The sequence below is a fragment of the Vipera ursinii genome (assembly GCF_947247035.1).
Source record: "Vipera ursinii genome assembly, chromosome: 13".
Classification (NCBI taxonomy): domain Eukaryota; kingdom Metazoa; phylum Chordata; class Lepidosauria; order Squamata; family Viperidae; genus Vipera; species Vipera ursinii.
In genome coordinates, this window is record NC_139526.1 from 16,362,938 (window position 1) to 16,380,268 (window position 17,331).

At 44.9% G+C, this 17,331-nt stretch overlaps 3 protein-coding genes across 3 annotated transcripts; 2 read left to right on the forward strand and 1 right to left on the reverse strand.

Annotated features, from left to right (window-relative positions):
• The first annotated feature begins 653 nt into the window (after positions 1-653).
• On the forward strand, positions 654-3,132 carry ATP5MF (ATP synthase membrane subunit f). The gene is made up of 4 exons (XM_083372946.1): positions 654-752; positions 1,520-1,627; positions 2,700-2,816; positions 2,985-3,132. Exons 1-4 carry the CDS (start codon positions 737-739, stop codon positions 3,011-3,013), a joined length of 270 nt encoding a protein of 89 aa, XP_083229072.1. The 5' UTR covers positions 654-736; the 3' UTR covers positions 3,014-3,132.
• A 229-nt stretch (positions 3,133-3,361) lies between these two features.
• On the reverse strand, positions 3,362-9,419 carry CPSF4 (cleavage and polyadenylation specific factor 4). The gene is made up of 8 exons (XM_083372945.1): positions 9,190-9,419; positions 8,061-8,111; positions 7,130-7,282; positions 6,527-6,622; positions 6,159-6,252; positions 5,740-5,812; positions 4,895-5,062; positions 3,362-4,304 (listed from the first exon to the last, which is right to left on the reverse strand). The coding sequence occupies exons 1-8, from the start codon at positions 9,290-9,292 to the stop codon at positions 4,236-4,238; spliced, it is 807 nt and encodes a 268-aa protein (XP_083229071.1). The 5' UTR covers positions 9,293-9,419; the 3' UTR covers positions 3,362-4,235.
• Positions 9,420-9,766: 347 nt separating this feature from the next.
• Positions 9,767-16,911, forward strand: PTCD1 (pentatricopeptide repeat domain 1). The gene is made up of 9 exons (XM_083372515.1): positions 9,767-9,966; positions 10,379-11,004; positions 11,466-11,606; positions 12,391-12,609; positions 13,384-13,485; positions 13,957-14,703; positions 15,277-15,393; positions 15,599-15,781; positions 16,509-16,911. The coding sequence occupies exons 2-9, from the start codon at positions 10,387-10,389 to the stop codon at positions 16,692-16,694; spliced, it is 2,313 nt and encodes a 770-aa protein (XP_083228641.1). The 5' UTR covers positions 9,767-9,966; positions 10,379-10,386; the 3' UTR covers positions 16,695-16,911.
• The last annotated feature ends 420 nt before the right edge of the window (positions 16,912-17,331 follow it).

Consider the following 17,331-nt stretch of genomic DNA (forward strand, 5'->3'; position numbering starts at 1 on the left):
CAGTGGAACTACCTGCCTCCAGAAGTTGTGAATGCTCCAACACTGGAAGTTTTTAAGAAGAGACTGGACAGCCATTTGCCTGAAATGGTATAAGGTTTCCTGCCTTAGCAGGGGGTTGGACTAGATGACCTCCAAGGTCCCTTCCAACTACTACTACTACTACTACTACTTCTTCTTCTTCTTCTTCTTCTTCTTCTTCTTCTTCTTATTATTATTATTATTATTATTATTATTATTATTATTATTATTATTATTATTATTATTATTATTATTAATTAAAATCTGGGCGCCTTAATATTGAGCAACCCAACCCAGACCCCAAAAAGGGGATAAAAATATGGACATTATCAACCCACAGGGACAAAACCCACCAAGGTTAAAAAGGGGGAAGGGGAAATTGCCTGGCGGAGGAAGAGAACGCAAAGAGCTATAACCGAGGCTCTCAAATTAAAGCATTTAAAGGGGTTTAAGTTTAAAGACGCTATTAAATTAACGCTGCTGTTAAAAAGCGAACGGGAAGGGGGGGGGAGGAGGAGGGAGAAAAAAAAAACACCTTTGCAGCCACCCTCGCCCCGCCCTCTCCAGCTGCGGAAGCCCCGCCCCCTCGCCTAGCACCGCCCAGCAGGTCCCTGAAGAGAGAACGACCTTTTTCCCCCGCCCCCAGCCGCGGTCTCGCGCCTGCGCGTTCGGTCTCTTCCCAGCAGCCTTTGCGGAGGGCTTCTTTAGCAGCCGCAAGATGGCGGAAACACCCGGTGAGTCTTCCTCGGGGGCGGGAGAGGCCAAGGTGACCCCCCCACCCCACCCCCAGGGCTCCCTTGAGGTCTAAAAGTCGCCTCTTTCCGCCCGGATAAAGCGGGAGAAAGCAACCCGGAGACGTTTGGGACCTTAGCAGCCATGAGGCCCCGCCGGCTGAGGCTGATGGGCTTTGGAGTCCAGTGCTGGTCCGGGGGGGGGGGCATAGCGTGCCATGCAGAAAGGCAATAGGGGAAGCTTTGTTTTTTTCCCCCATCCCAAATGCCCCATAAATGCAGAGGGGGGAAAATGTGGCTTGCAATAAGTTGGGAAAAAAGTGGGATTTTTCCTTAAAATATATAAAAATATTGTGTTTTTTTATTTTGATTTCTTAAAAAGAAAAATAAAGTTCTCCTGCAATGGCTTGGGGTGGAGAGGAGGAGGTTAAGCTGGCCCCCCGCCCCCCCTAAAAAGGATATAAATCTATTTTTTCTTAAGTACTTAAATATGCTACTTTTACATGGTGCAAACAGAACCGGGCTCGACGTATATTTTATTTTTTAAAAAAATTCTATGCCACCCACGTCCTCTGCAAGGCTTTGTTGACTTAATTTCCATCTCAGGATAATGTAATAAGAAAGGTTAATTATAACGAAAAGGGAATGTTTTGTTCTGCTTGTGAGTGACTTAAGCCGGGAGACAATCCTGAGTTACATGGATCTCCTGAGGATAATTCTTTAAATGTGGCATTCCTCTTCCCATGTTTTGCATTCTTTTTTTTTTTTAGTACCTATTAAAAATTTGAGGCTCCTGGATGTGAAACTGGGTCAGCTGCCCACCTGGTTAGCATCCCTCAACTATACTCCCAGAGCATTTCTGCAATCATGCAAGAGAGGTTAGTATTTGGAAAAACCTTACTTGGGGGAGGGGGGCGTGGGGTGGTGGGTGAGCACTATCCCTTAGGAATTTACAAGAGAGGTACATTGGAATTTCCACGAAAAGCAGCCTTTCAGAACTGCATTGTTCAATTTCAGAATTGCATTATTACATTTGCATCGATAATGCTGTGGCTAGAATATATGCGGCTAGTCAAGTCTGCTAACTTCGTGGAAGCGATTTGGCTTGTCAGTAAAACGATATGAAAAGATGGGGAATTGATCAGAATAGGGACTCGCTGCTAAAAAAAAAATCCATTGAATTCTGCAGCCTCAGGTTGAGTTGTAAGCTTGCTCCATCTTTGTGGTAACTCTGAATTTGAGCTCCCTTGCCTCTAAATTGGCATTTTTAATGTGGTCTGTACATTTGATCAGTTACTGCTGGTTGAATCGTTGAGAAAGATTTAAGTCGTACAACGTTCTGGTAATTGGGGAAAAGAAAAAAGGAATTAAGTTGTGGTGCTACAGCCCCAAAATCTCATTTAGCCTGCTGAGTTTAGTGGGAATCACTTCCTGGTAAAAAAAAAAAAAAGTTCCCTAACTGTGGCTACAGGTTGACCTTTTTTTGCCCATCACAGGTAGTCCTTCATATACGACAACAACAAAGCCCAAAATTTCTGTTAAGTGAGACATTTGTTGAGTGAGTTTTGACCCATTTTACGACCTTTCTTGCAGTTTTTAAGTGAATCACTGCAGTTGTTAGGCTTCCCCATTGACTCTGCTTGTCAGAAGGTCCCAAAAGGGCATCGCATGACCTTAGGATGCTGCAACCCTCATAAATAGGAGTCAGTTACCAAGCCTCTGAATGTAAATCGCATGACCGTGGAGATGCTAAAAAGGTTGCAAGTATGAAAAACAGTCATAAGTCACTACGTTCAGTGCCATCGTAACTTTGAACAGTCACTGAACAAATTGTTGTAAGTCAAGGACTGCCTATATTTTCGTTGCCACAAAAGGTGTATTTTCTTCCTCTCCCCCCCTTCCAAGTTTTTATTATTAATGACTTCTAAGGTGGCTTTCTATTTTGATTAGGTCACGACAGGTTCTATGCAAAATACTGGGAGCCTAAGAGATGTGGCATAAGTGGTCCTGCCATGATATTAACCGCTTACGTGGTTTTCAGCTACTATTTAGTGTATGATCGCCTCAGTAAGTAAAATGTTTGTTTTTTTTAATTACACAATGTTCACACGGTGTGCCACGGTTCTGTGTAATGAGTGGGTGGAATGGCAACGTTTTTAGCTGTGTTCAAGGGCTGTCTGTCTGAGTATTTTAAAGAAAACTGCAATCTAACCAAAGCTGGTTTTCATTATTTAGAGGAAGAACGCTGGAGAAAATATCATTAAGATTTTCCCCCCACACCGACAAGAATACAAGTTCTCTTGCTGTGTGATCAGTCAATCAACCACAGGCAACTGACCTCTGTATTTGTCTTACAAAGTTAATAATAAAATAATTCAATCTGTGTCTGGGAGAACTTATTTCAAACACTAGAAGACAGATGAGTGAGGATACAAAATACCTTTTTAAAAATTATGAAACTAGTAAATATGGGAAGCTACTAATACTAGCTTCAAGATCTGAAATGTTATTTTTTTTTATTTTATTTTTTAAATGGCAGGGTTTTTTTCCCTCAATTAAAAAAATGCTAAGCTTTGTATCTGGAACGCCTAGAAAATACACACTAATTCATATTCTTAGAACAATTCAGTTTTGTGACTGGACTTACAGTATATATTCATAACAGTCTCCCAAACCAACTTAATGACATGACAAAATATTCTGCAGCAGGGATCTTTTTAAAAAACGGGTTTTTATAGAGAACTGCAGCTTACTTCTAAAACAGGTTTTTTTTTCTTGCTTTTTTTAAGCTTTCGATTGATTTAAGAATTTTGAACGTCAGAATGTTCTTAGGGAACTTTTTGATCATTTTTAGTGTGCTCTGCAAATGAAAATTGCATTGTGGCGGCATGTAGTTTGCATGTAATTTAGAGTTTTCTGCCTGCATTTGTTCAGCCACTAGCCATGATAAAAAGAACTTTTGTTTTTGTGTGTGTGTGTTTTTTAAAAAAAGATACAAGCTATAGATGTAGACAAATTCAAACTGGCCCCCCTCTTCTCCTGATGAACAATTCCATCTTGAATTAGCCTTCGGCCCAGCCCAGACAAGAAACACAAAGATGCAGAACAAAGTACAGCTGGGCAATCACTCTCACACACGTTTATCATCTTCTGCCATAGCCAAGGACTGTTGAGAGAACAGGCTAAACACTTTCAAAGGAGTAGCTCCACCCTTTTGAACCAAAAATCCCTATCCCAAATGTTTTTTATATTTTAGAAGGCTTGTGGATTAAGTTTGCTTCTTCAAGCTGTGAACAAGAGGCATTAAGTTCTAGCCTTAAAACAAGGAAATACAAAAAAAAAAAAGTAGTTGCAGATCAAGTATTCCTTTCACTGGCCAGTCCTTTGGTGCAGGTATAAAAAAAGATGGTTCAGTCATTCAAGATGATATTACGAGATCATTCGGCTCGTAAAGGTATATGTAAAAACGCTGTAAGGTCCACTGATTCATTGCCCACTAAGGAAGGCCAAGTGTCCTTTGGTACATCTGTTGGCATAATGTCCTTTTTCACCACACTAAGAAGAAGACAAAAACATTGTTGCTTAAAGTACATATAACTGGGAGATTTTAACGAATCCTTTAATTTGAATATTCACAATTGGATAAATGCTTCCCCCCCCCCAAATAGCCCGCTCTGAAAGTCCAGTTAGAAACATCCACACCTGCCTCTTTCAAAATAATATTCTGATCGTGCAAACCAATGGACTTGCTGTTTCATATCCCGCTCTCTGCAGACAGTATACATGTATGCGGGCATGAAAACATATGGCTAAATTTGGCACTGCGGTAACTACTAGAGACAGCTGTGGCATGCCACACGGTTCCACCAAGATCCGTTGATGATTTCAAGCTACCTCCATTCTGTTATTAGCCTTCATTCCCCATTATCTCTGTTAGGTTACAATCCTACAGATTTTTTGGATTTCGCAGAAGTAGAAATCTATCCAGACTCGGGAATATCCAATGTGCAAACAGTGACAACACGTGTATTATCGTCTCACCTCTACAACTGAGGATTGGCCAGTGGGGCTGCACCAGTCAGCCTCCCCACTCCCCCTACACAGCTCATTCCCTACTACAACTCAGCCTTGGCAGCTTGCCTTACCTTATAACAGGTGACTTGTTCCAGGGGCCGTGGGCCTCTGTTCCCGATGCTGTTGTTTTGGGACTGCATGACCCCAATGACCTGTGGGGTTCTCTGCTGGTTGGGAGAAGAGTTCTGACTTGTCAGCTGGATAAGAGAGGATGACCTTTGCAACGGCGTGTTGTTTTGCTGAAAAGGGAAAGGAGCCCAGTCAATAGGGAAGCAACTTAGCGGCAGCTTACTAATATCCCACGAGAATCTCCAAGAGCGTTGACCCAGAAGTGCACCTATGGCGCCAAACGTAATCCACACCTTTTTAGAAGTACCTCGTGACAAGCTTACAGTGTTAGGGAAACTTTGGGGATCCTTTCGATCTTCCCCCTAAGTCTGCTGTCCTGGATTCACCAGGTGATCAGACTGCCAAAAAAGCAGCATTTAACTGATGATGGTGGGACTTTTAATCTCTACCTCAAAAGCTCGAGACAAGACATTGTGGCTATGTTAAGCATTCCCAATGTTCTATTCCCTTAGAGGAGAATAATAACAGTGTCTTCCTGTACGGTGTTAGAATCCTAAGGCAATTTGATTGTAGTACTTAGCTGTGGTTTTAGCCTATGCTTGTAGTGCCCTTAATTAAAAGCACAAAATAAAATTACTCCTCCTCTTCCTCTCTGAATGTCAGTGGTCCATTTCTCTCCCCCTCCGCAAATCCTTCCTCAGTACCACTATAACGGGAGAAGCATCTCTAGCATCAGCAAATGCACACAATTTAATTATTCAAGCAGACCCAGCTCTCTCTAAGGTGGTGAATCTTCAACCTTTAAGAGTGGCCTGCCGAAGCCGCTGAAAAAAGCAGGATGGCTTACTTTTTGTTGCGGCTGCGTCGGTGGCGGCAGTGGAGGCTGCTCTGTGGTTCCCATCGGAAGTTCGAACCGAGGACTGTTTTTCAAAAGAAAAAGGACATAAGCGTATGGAAAGATAGGGAGACCAATAAACAGATAAAAAAAAGAAATCAGCTATTAGAATCTTATTTCTCCCGGGGGTATTTTAAGCTTAACTTCAGAAATAATACCCTCTAGAAAATGTGACCTTTTTTTTCACGCTGTGCGTTGCTTTACAGATACAGAAACTGGAGTAATTAGCTAAGCATTGAAGAGGGCGAACAGGGACAGGTAAGCTTGACCCTTAGGTCAAGAACCTTAGGGAAGAATTTTGAAAAGTACACACCTATGTTGCTTAATAAAATCAGGTGGAGAACTTTAGGACAGATCTGGAAAATACTCACTGCATGAATTTGCACGCAGGGCCTTCTGGACAGAAGCCTACCAGGTAATTTACACAAATAACACGCCGTGTGTGTCTGTGTCTGCAGAGAGGACCTACAACATAAAATGTAAGGATTGTAGAAGGATTGGGCAAGAAAACCTTTCCCACCTCAAAGGCGAACAGTTCTTCAGTTTTCAAAACAGCAGGAGTGCCCCAAATTCAGACAATTCTCTCTCAACTACAAGTAAGCTTTGCTTCAAAAAGTGAAGATAGGTTTTCAAGGCGTCAAATGTCAATTCAGAGGTTTCTGCAAGCTTGGCCTCGTTGCTCAAAGAGGTCTGCATGAAAGGCAGCACAGCTATCGACAGTCACAAGTCGAATACCTACCGTGTTTACAAAAACCTCGGTCATACCAAGGGCAGTCTTTGATTTTAGATTCTGGGTCGATATGCAAGAATGGACACTCCTTGTTGCTGCATTCCCCTGCAACAGACAATCACCAGCTTTAGCCCACCAGGTCATCAACGCAATTTCAAGAACAGTTGCAAAGTATGAAGAAAGTCAAGCGTCCTACACCTTTCATTACCAGCCTTTTGAAATATAACATTCAATGTGCTAAACTTGCACACATACACATTACCAGAGCAGGAGTGTAAAGAAACTGGAAATTTAAACATTAAGAAGCGAAAGCAAGGATGCTGTCAGTGCACGACTGCACATCAATCATTTGTTCTATTAACATTCAAGATACCTACAGTAGTCAAAATGTCACAGTACAGCAACAGTCAACTGACCACTTGCAAAACAACACATGTCTCATTTCTTCCATTGACATCTCAAGTCACGGCAACCTGAGATTATAAAACTCATCACCATTAAGGTTTGCCAGAATGGATGCAATGGATTCCACTGTGGTACACTACAGAACACATCCCCCCTGCAAAAGTCAAGATTAAAAAGCAGTAATTCGTTATTACATTTTCCCCTTACCGTATTTTGAATAAAAGTAACATTCTGGCATCTTGGTCATGTCATACTCGTGCAAGAATTCACACTGGTCCCCTTTTTTGCACAGGCCCCGTAACCAGTGTTTACAAACTACTGTCTTCTCACCGCTGATGTGCCGGAACGGACACATCCCCCCTGCCGTGAAATACAAAAAAGAGATATGAAATATGGTGAGGAATCAAGACAAGATGCCTCTAAGCCAGGGGTGTCAAACTGCCGGCCCACGGGCCGGATGCATCGCAACAAAACCACGGCCACTCCATTGCCGGCAATGGGGAAAAAGCTCCGATACGTCATGTGATGTCACATGACGTCGTGAGTTTGACATGTCCGCTCTAAGCTATAATGTTTCTTTAATTTGCAGACATAAAACACCAAGGCTAAAAGGGAATACCTAAGCTACTTATTTTTTTTAAAAAAAAATTTATTCGGTAAATTCAGCCTCCCTCCAGTAGAGCCTTCTAGGCTAATATAATGACCAAGAGTTACACAACATTTTAAGTCTTAACATATCCTATGACATCTTGACATACAATTTTTATTCTGACAGCTCAGTGGGTAAACCAAGATTTAAAAAATGAGGCTCGGAATGTAGGTGATGGGGAAAAAAAACTTTTCTTGGGCAATTTCTCCTCCCCATAAAACGTGAGGAATTTCTGTAACTTGAAAACTGGCTATATATATAGCGTATTATTGTCTTCTGTTAATTTATCTGATAGAGAGCCCTCTTATACACACCTCGGGAGAGGGCTGCCTTTTATCTACATTCTCTATAAAGCATTATGTAAATACTTATGCACCGACCGACTAAAAGCTACTTAAAGATTCACAAGGTGAGTGTAAAACAGATTATGATTGTTTCATTCCTCCCCTCTCTTTTCACTCTTCTAATATATCCGCAGTCACAGCTTACCTTTCCCACAAGCTGCCTTTAAAAAAAAATCACAGACAGCAGCACCAGACTCTGTGAAGAAAGAGGCACAATATCGCAGTTAGAGTTTAATTTATTTATTTTATTAAATTTATATGCTGCCCTTCTCCCTAAGGACTCCGGGCGGTGCACAACAATAAAAGTTAAAAACATAAAATAGAAAATTTAAAAAAGAATTAAACAATAAATACAATAATTATGTGACAATTTAAAACCCAGTAAAAAGCTAATTAAAACCGTAATCAGTCCAGGCCCGCTTGTTGGAACAACCGCGTCTTTATTCATTTTTTTATTTTTATTTTAATTCCATTTATATCCCGCCCTTCTCCGAAGACTCAGGGCGGCTTACAAGCTTAGCAGTAGCCTTCATTCTGTGTATATGCCTGCTTATTAGGGCTTTCACACACACACACACCCCAAGCGGCATTATTAGTCTTCAGGTCACGGCGGAAGGACCGAAGGTCAGGGGTCGCCTGCAGCTCCGGGGGCAATTCATTCCAGAGGGTCCGCAACAAAGCAATAAACCACGGAAAAAGGAACCCAACGGAAATTCCACAAAAGCCCCCCATTCCTGCTCGACTCCCCGCCTTCTTCAGCTTCTTCCTCTTCCCTCCTCCTCCCTTCTTCCTCTAGGGCAGGGGTCTTCCAGTTTGGCCCTTTGGTGACTTTTGGACTTCGACTCCCAGAATTCCTCAGCCAGCTTGCCTGGCTGAGGAATTCTGGGAGTCGAAGTCCAAAAGTCACCAAAGGGCCAAGTCGGAAGACACCCCCCCCCTCGTTGGTGGACTACAACTCCCAGAATTCCTCAGCCAGGCAGGCTGGCTGAGGAATTCTGGGAGTCGAAGTCCACAAGTCACCAAAGGGCCAAGTCGGAAGACCCCCCCTCCTCGGTGGACTACAACTCCCAGAATTCCTCAGCCAGGCATGCTGGCTGAGGAATTCTGGGAGTCGAAGTCCCCAAGTGGGAAGAGCCCCTGCTCCAGGGCCAGGCCTGCCAGCGTGAGGAGCCAGCCAAGGCGTCCAACCCATCCGGGTGAGGGGAAGAAAAAGCCCGGGGATCCAGGGGGGGCGAGAGGGAAGGCCTCTGGCCGGGCCTCCCCCCCTCACGTACTGTCCATGCCCGGGAAGGGCAGCGGCTGCGCGCCCAGCTGCTGCTCCACCGCGATCTCCAAGTCGAACTTGATGTGGTCCACGTTGGCGATGAGCTCCTGCATGGCGGCGGCGGCGGAGGGCCGGCAGAGGCCGGCCGAGGAGGCGAAAAGCGCAGCGGCCTCCGCCGGGGCCGCCTCGACTCCGCCGGGAAGCGGCGCTGAAGGGGCGAAGAAAAGCGGCCGAAGCGCGGCAAAGGGAGGGGGGAGGGGGAGGAGGAGGAGGAGGCGCGCGCCGCCCGACGGGCCAATCGGGACGCAGCCCCGCGCGCAAGGCAGGCTGGGACTCGCGTCGCGTCGCGTCGCCCCTCTCGCGCGTTGGGCCAATGGGGGAGCGAGGCGGGCTTTGCCTTCCAACACCACCACCTCCTCCTCCTCCCCGTCCCCCGTCGCGGTCCAATCCAAAGAAGCTCCGTTCTGATTGACCGACGGAAAGGGGAAAGATGGGAGGGGGGGCGTGAACCGGCCTATCCATGCACAAGCCCTCCCTGAGGAGAAGCTCCGCCCTCTAGTGGGCGTGGAAAGCGAGAGGAGGACAGAACCGCGCTGGGCGAGGCGCGGGGAGGCGACTTGAGGCCTCGCTGCGCCCCTTTTTCAAATTATAATATATATACCCAAACTCGTTATTCCATATTTATTTATCTAATTTCTGTTCCGTCTTTCCTTCAGGAGCTCCTGCCTGGCGCTTCTCCCTCCTTTCTTGTCTCTCCCCCCCCCCGTTTCAACAACAACCCTGCAAGGTAGGCTGCTGTGTCCGCGATAGAGGGAAAGGCGGCGCGAGGGACAGGCTCAAAAGCCTCCCCGGTTGCCTCGGGACTGGGGACGGGTTTGAGGGAGGGGTCGTCAAATTTGGCCCTTTTATGACTTGTGGACTTCCAACTCCCAGAATTCCTCAGCCACCGTGCCAGGCTGAGGAATTCTGGGAGTTGAAGTCCACAAGTCATAAAAGCGCCACGTTTGAAGGCCCCTGAGATAGAGCATGGCTGGCTGGGGAATTCTGGGAGTTGAAGTCCACGAGTCGTAAAAGGGCCAAGTTTGAAGACTCCCCTGGGTTTGAGCCTGGCTGTCAAGGCCTTGAGAAGAAGCTGGATAAAAATAGGATTTAAATGCTTTTAAAGGTTTTAATGTAAACCTTTTTTAAATTATTTGTAGGATGGCTCATGCAAAATGTATCCTTGCTGCTTTGGATCATGTTCCCGGGAAAGCAGGCGACATTTTTAAACGGCAATCCTAATTCCTTGGATCTGGATTTCACCTTTTTCATCTGGAGACAAGAAAAAAAACAAGTGTGTGGGGGGGGAAGTATGATGTGCCGTGGCTTCTCTGCAATATTTACCCAAAGAGGGTCTGTCTGTCCTTGGCTTTGTTCCGTGCACCGTTTAAGAGAGATTCCTGGAAAAAAACGGATGTGGCCTCCAAGCCTACAATCCATAGAACTTCTGGACCGGAGGCTGATTAGCACATCCCAGCCAGTCTGTAAATTACACAACAGAGATTTGGAGGAGATGATGAGATCGTCAGAAGCCCTTTGTAAAGAGGAGGAGAAGGAAGAGGAGGAATTTGATGCTGATGAAAGCTTTGGGTTGTTAACTCAGAAATATCCTCCCAAGCCCTTTTCCCGGGCACCTTCGGCTGAGTTTCACAACGTACGGCTCCAAACCAAAGAACAAGAGGACGACGACGACGAAGAAGAGCTAGAAATAAAACCCAGAAGAGGTCTAAGAAATACCCCGTACTGGTATTTTTTGCAGTGCAAAGCACTGATAAAGAAAAATAAGGTCATTACCTTGGCTGTGTTGTTCTGCCTTTTTTTTTTTTAGAAAGATGGGTACGGAAGGCATAATGAATGGCCTGCAAGGAAGATCTGTTTATTTATTATACTTTTATCCTGCCTTTATGATTTTATAAGTAACTCAAGCTGACAAAAGCATTTCTAATACTCCTTCCCCCTCCTCTGTTTCGTGCCCAAAATGTAGTCATATGGCCACAGGTGTCTGTATGTGTGTGTGTGTGCGTGCGTGCAGCCATTGGAACTCGGCAACTGGATTGTAAGTTTTTCAGCTGGTCCGTCGTAACCTCGAATGGTTGCTAAGCAATCAGTTGTTAAGCGAGGACTCCCTGTATTTACCTCAATTTTTTTTTTTGCATCGATGCGGTTTTGGTAGTTTGCAGTGCTTGAATCCTGTTCAGCTTTGTGGGGTTTCGCAGTTAACCACCTTCCTAACCCTCTTCTCTGTAGCTGGCTGAGGCTCTTCAGCTCTTTGAAGTACAGATGCTGAAGGAAGAACATCTGCAGCCTGAGGAGTTCAACTACACGGTGCTGATTGGTGGATGCAGCAGGGTTGGGTACCTGAAGAAAGCCTTAAGGCTCTACAACGATGTAAGTACCCCAAGCTAAGTTTCTTCCAAAGGGAATTTTTTTGGACAAGATTTAAATTAACAAGAAAAAAAACAACGGCTGGGTTAAATCTGTGATTAGAGAGCTCCCCTTCAATCAGAAACCTAAATGATGTGTCCTTTTGCACGAAGCTCCCTCTGACCTTTCCTAAACAACGCTCCCAATTTGCTGGCAAACACCGCATTTGTTTTATTCCTGCGGTTAGACGTCAAGTTATTTGTTTTATGCTCTTCTTTTCGATCTGCGGAGGAAGTCTTTTTCCATGTTTCCTCACGGCAGCCATTTATAAGTTTACGAATGTAAACGGTGCTCGTAAATACTTGGAAAGCATCTGTTCTAAATGATGTATAATAGCAAAGGGGACAGATTGCCTTAGTCCAGACATGTCAAACACAAGGCCCAGGGGCCGGATCCGGCCCGCAAAGTGGTTTCATGCGGCCCGTGAAGCCATCCTGGAAACAGTGAAGGAACGGCCCCCGCTGCCTTGGCCCTGGCCCAGAGACCCCCAGATCTGTCCCACTCCTGCCCAGGCCCCCATAGGCACCCTTGATGGGAACGATGCAGAGCTGGACACGCCCACCCAGTAGGCCATACGCACTCTAGCCACGCCCACCCAGTAGGCCACGCCCACCCAGGCCACACCCACCCGGCCCCCTGAGGGCAACCGCAATGCTGATGCGGCCCTCAATGAAATTGAGTTTGACACCCCTGCCTTAGTCGTTCCCTTTGTAAAGCTGTTTTATCTTGTTACTCTCTTGGGAGGCAGATGAAAAAGCGAGCTCTGACACCTACGGTTGCCACGTACACCGCCCTGTTCAACGCCTGCGCAGAGACACCCTGGAAAGACAGCGGTCTGCAGAGCGCCCTTAAGTTGCGACAGGAACTGAGGCAAAAAGGCATAGAGCTGAATCCAATTGCCTACCGCGCTTTGCTGAAGTGCTGTGCTCTGTGTTCAGATCTCCACCTGTGCTTGGATGTATTAAAGGTAAAAAGAAGAAAAGGGATCCGTTGGTGTACATTTATAATTTGTTTGCAAAACTGCACCTATCCGCTGCCTTAGAAACCTCGTATTCAAAATATAACATAAAATCGCCAGAATAATTTATATGCTGCCTGACCCTGGGTATAAATAAATCGTAATCCTGTTCCACAGATTTTGAAAAGAAGCATAAGGGGAATTGCTGAGGTTGCAGCTGTTACGAAATTTATCCTTTGGAGTTCGTTGTTGTTTCACCCACTTTGGAATAGCCTGTATAAACCAGAGCAGAAATTCCTGCTTGCATGTATGCAAAGAAATGGATGCTGGGGTTTTAGAAACAGGCTGAATTTTTCTGGTCTTCCCATGATTTAAATTATGTCAGGATTCACGTGTTGCAGTAAAACCACTTTTAATTTTATTTTTATCTTAATTTCTGTACTTATTATATGTTTTGTTGTTAGCCGCCCTGAGTCCCTCGGGAGATAGGGCGGGATATAAATCCCATTAATAAATAAATAAATAAATAAATAAACTTAATCAGGTTTACAAAATAACCCTGATTCATGCAACATACTAAGCTAAAACCAGACATAGTGTGCGGTGGTTTATTACAGTTGGTGAAGCCAGTTACAGCCAACAAATACATCCTTACTTTAAAAAAAAAAAAGCGAGGGCAAATTTCTAAAGATCTGTTCCCTGGAAATGCCTTATTTGGATCACAGAACAGCTGATCTTTTGTTTACACCGAAGAGTAATGATGGAATCCTTACTTCTCCTCAGGAAATGGTGGGAAATGGCCATCAAATCACCACGGATACTTTCAACGTCCTGCTCATGGGGTGTATCAGCGACAAAGAGAACGGGTTCCGCTACGCTTTGCAGGTCTGTTTCCTGATTTTTTGCTCCCTTCCAAGGGTGGGTACGAACCAAGCTCTTCCTGCCCTCCCCGGTGCATGCTGACTGGGGAATTCTGGGAGTTGAAGTCCACCCCTTTTAAAGATGTCCGAGTTGGGAAACTCTGACTTAGAATGGATGTACGTAGGTCAGTGGTGGCGAACCTGTGGCACGGGTGCCAGAGGCGGCACTCAGAGCCCTCCCTGTGGGCACCCACACCATGCCTCAGAGGTGGCAACTCTCCCTCTTCAACCAGCCGCCCCCCACAGCTGTCCCTCCCCACGAGCGACATTGAGGTGACCACACCCTCCCAATCTTCCATGACCACCACAGCCATGCCCACCTGGCACCCAGCGATAAATAAGTGGGTTTTGGGTTGCAGTTTGGGCACTCGGTCTCTGAAAGGTTCGCCGTCACTGACATTGGTTAATGATCGGTACTGTTTTGTTTTTTAAACAGGTTTGGCAGCAGATGCTAAAGCTCAACCTCAAACCTGACCTGTACACTTACAATTTGATGCTAAGCGCTGCCAAATACTGTGGCATTGGTGACACTGAGGTGGCTTCTAAATTGTTACTAAGACCCTCGGAGGAACGCCCAGCTCTCCTGAGGCTGAATTCTGGCAGAGAGCAAAGCACAAAGGGTCAGAGAAGAAAAAAAAGCAACGCTCCGGCTTTAATGTTACTGGAGGTCGAAGCTCTGGAAAAAAACATGTTCCCAGGAAACGGTCCGAAAACTGAGACGCCTAGCAGAAACCCAGAGGATGCCAAGGACAGCGCAAAGCCGGAGTCCAGCGATGACTCCGATTTACCAGACCGCGATATTGACTGGAGTTCTGCTAGGAACCAGTTGGTTCCGGAATCAACAGCTGGAAACACTTTCTCGGAGCCTGCCGTTCCCCTGCCTAACTTGCTGGATTGGCGGAGCCCAGCCCCACAGGTGATTTCCTTAGGGACGGTGACCACCCCCTCCGATCGGCTGGCTCTGATGGGAAACATGGAAGGTTTCTTGCAGAAAATGAAGGACGACAAGGTGGCGGGGAACATTAGGACGTTCGTATTGCTAGCCGAAAACGTGGAACTCGACAGCCCGTCCGAATCGTCCTTGTTGGCCGTCATGGAGGAGAACCACGTAAAACCAGATGTGGCTTTTTTTAATACGTTGATCAGAAAAAGGAGCAAGAAAGCTGATCTGGAGGCAGCAAAGGTAAAACCATCCATTTCTGGGTGTGGATCGCTTATTATGGGAGCGCTGCGTTAGCCAAATTCAGCTTTTTAGAGACTTTTAATTAATTAGATTTTTTAAAAAATAATCCCTCGTAAATTACTTTATAAGTAATTGAAAGTGGCAAAAATATGCAATACATTGTCCTCTTATTTTTCTCCACAACAACAATCCTCTGAGGTGGTTGGGCGGAAAGAAAGTTGTTGGCCTAGAAATCACAGCCTCCCCTGGTTGCTAGCCTGATGCCATAACCCAGAGGTCTTCAAACCTGGCAGCTTTGAGACTTGTGGACTTCAACTCCCAGGATTCCTCAGCCAGACAGGGTTGGCTGAGGAATCCTGGGAGTTGAAGTCCACAAGTCTCAAAGCTGCCAAGTTTGAAGACCCCTGCTGTAACCACTAGGCCAAACTGGCTGTCTTTGTAAACAGACACTCCTTCCTGCTTTATTTTTAGGACAAGGCTACAATGATATGTTAGAAATGTCAGCTTCATCTGGAGTTCTTGCATATTTTGGAGAATGTATACAACCACGCTTAACCTCTTCTCAACTTACAGAGCCTGCTGCCTTTAATGTTGCAAAACGGACTTTCGCCAGACCTGTACACATTTTGTAACCTGGCCATTGCCTGCCGCAAACGGAAGGAAGGAATGCAGTTACTCTCAGACATGAAGGTACAAAACAATCCACCTCTGAGGCATTAGCCCTTTTCAGCAGACGTTACCTGAAATTCAGAATCTCAAGGCATGAATTTTCTGCGTTAAAATTTTTTTAGCCGTAGCTTTAGTCTTGGACTCGAAGAAAGAGGGAGAGGTATGTTCCTTCTTCACAACTTGCCTGTTTCAAAATGTTTCGGCTCTTTTTGTGGCTTCGTTTCAGCAATCTGGAATAAAACCCAACGTGCAGATCTACGGAGCCCTGATAAACGCAGCCGTGAAGCGACTGAATTATACTTACCTCATCGAGATCCTTAAAGACATGAGCAGGAATCAGGTTGCTCCGAATGAAGTCATTATTAACATGCTGGAGTTTGCAGCCCAGTACCCTCCTAATTTTGATAAGGTAAGGTTAATCCTCTGCTTTCCGGTTATTTTAAACTTGCCTTGAGCCGATTTAAGCCAGGCCTAAAACATTAGAAGCTTGAAAACTTTACGTAACAGGTTTGGAAGGCATTAAATTGCTATGGATATTGAAACTAAGGCAAGATTTTAGTTAAATGTTCACTTTAAGCTTCACCTCCAAAGAAAACCCCATTCATGCTTTTGTCCATATAATTAAGCAATGCTGACTTGAGGGCTTATCATTGTCAGTTCTAATACAGGTTGTCCTCAACGACCGCAGTTAACCTCAAAATTTCTGTTGCTAAGTGAAGCCTTCGTTAAGTTGTGAAGTGAATCTGGCTTCCCCATTGATTTTGCTTTGTCAAAAGGTTGCAAAACAAGGGGGGAATCACATGACCTTGGAACACAGCTGACTCAGGAATTCTGGGAGTTGAAGTCCATGAGTCATAAAAGAGCCGAGGTTGCCTACCCATGGTCTATTCTAACAACACAGAATATTGTCCATGAAATTTCCGGGAGTAAAACTTGAATCCAAGGAGACCTCATTCCAGTAGCTGGGAGAGGTTGAAATCAAAGGCAGGCCCATAAGCCTCAAACTTGTCTTTGCCCAAGAATTTAGGAAGAATTGGATGTGGAATAGCCTCATGTCATCCCGCCTGCGAAGACTCTTATTCTGATTCTGATGCAAGGTACGCTTTTAATAACTTGCATTTGTTTTCTTCTGGCAGTACCAGAAAAAGGATCATTATCTGGAGAAAATTGATGGCTTCCGAGCTTTCTACTTCCGTTGGCTTAAGTGGATGGCCGGGGAAGAAACACCGCACCCTTGGTCAAAATACCAATATAAGAATTTGACACAAAGCAAAAGTGGCGCCAGGCCGGAACAGGATCAAGGCAGTCAGGTGCTGAAATAAAGCAAATATTGACCATTCATGATGGGATGCCGGCAAATTTTGTACATTGCTTAATTCTGTACGTATCTGTTCACATGAAGCTTAAATGCACCCCTAGGTGTATATACCATTACAACCCAAATTTATCTGGGACAAATCTCTCGGCAATATACTGTCTAATAACACGTTTATCTTACCAATTCTTCTTGGAGGTGATTAAATCCTGTTTGTGCTCTAAAGGAAAGGTTGTATTTATTTATTTATTTTATTTTAATTCCATTTATATCCCACCCTTCTCCGAAGACTCAGGGCGGCTTACAAGCTTAGCAGTAGCCTTCATTCTATGTATATGCCTGCTTATTAGGGCTTTCACACACACACACACCCAAGCGGCATTTGTTTTGTAGCCATCTCTTTCTAAGCCATTTTATTAGCTAGCATGGAGAATTCTGGGAGCTGAAGTCCGCACATCTTCAAGTCACCCAGGTTGAGAAATCACGGTTATAACTCTTCAAAGGAAAATATTTAGAAACCTAAAAATGGGATGTTTGAAAGTACAAGCAGTACTGAGCAACATTTGCTGCAAATATTTCCTACCCAACAACTTCTGGGAACAGTGATGGGAGAAAACAAGAGAGACTATATAAATACACTTTTG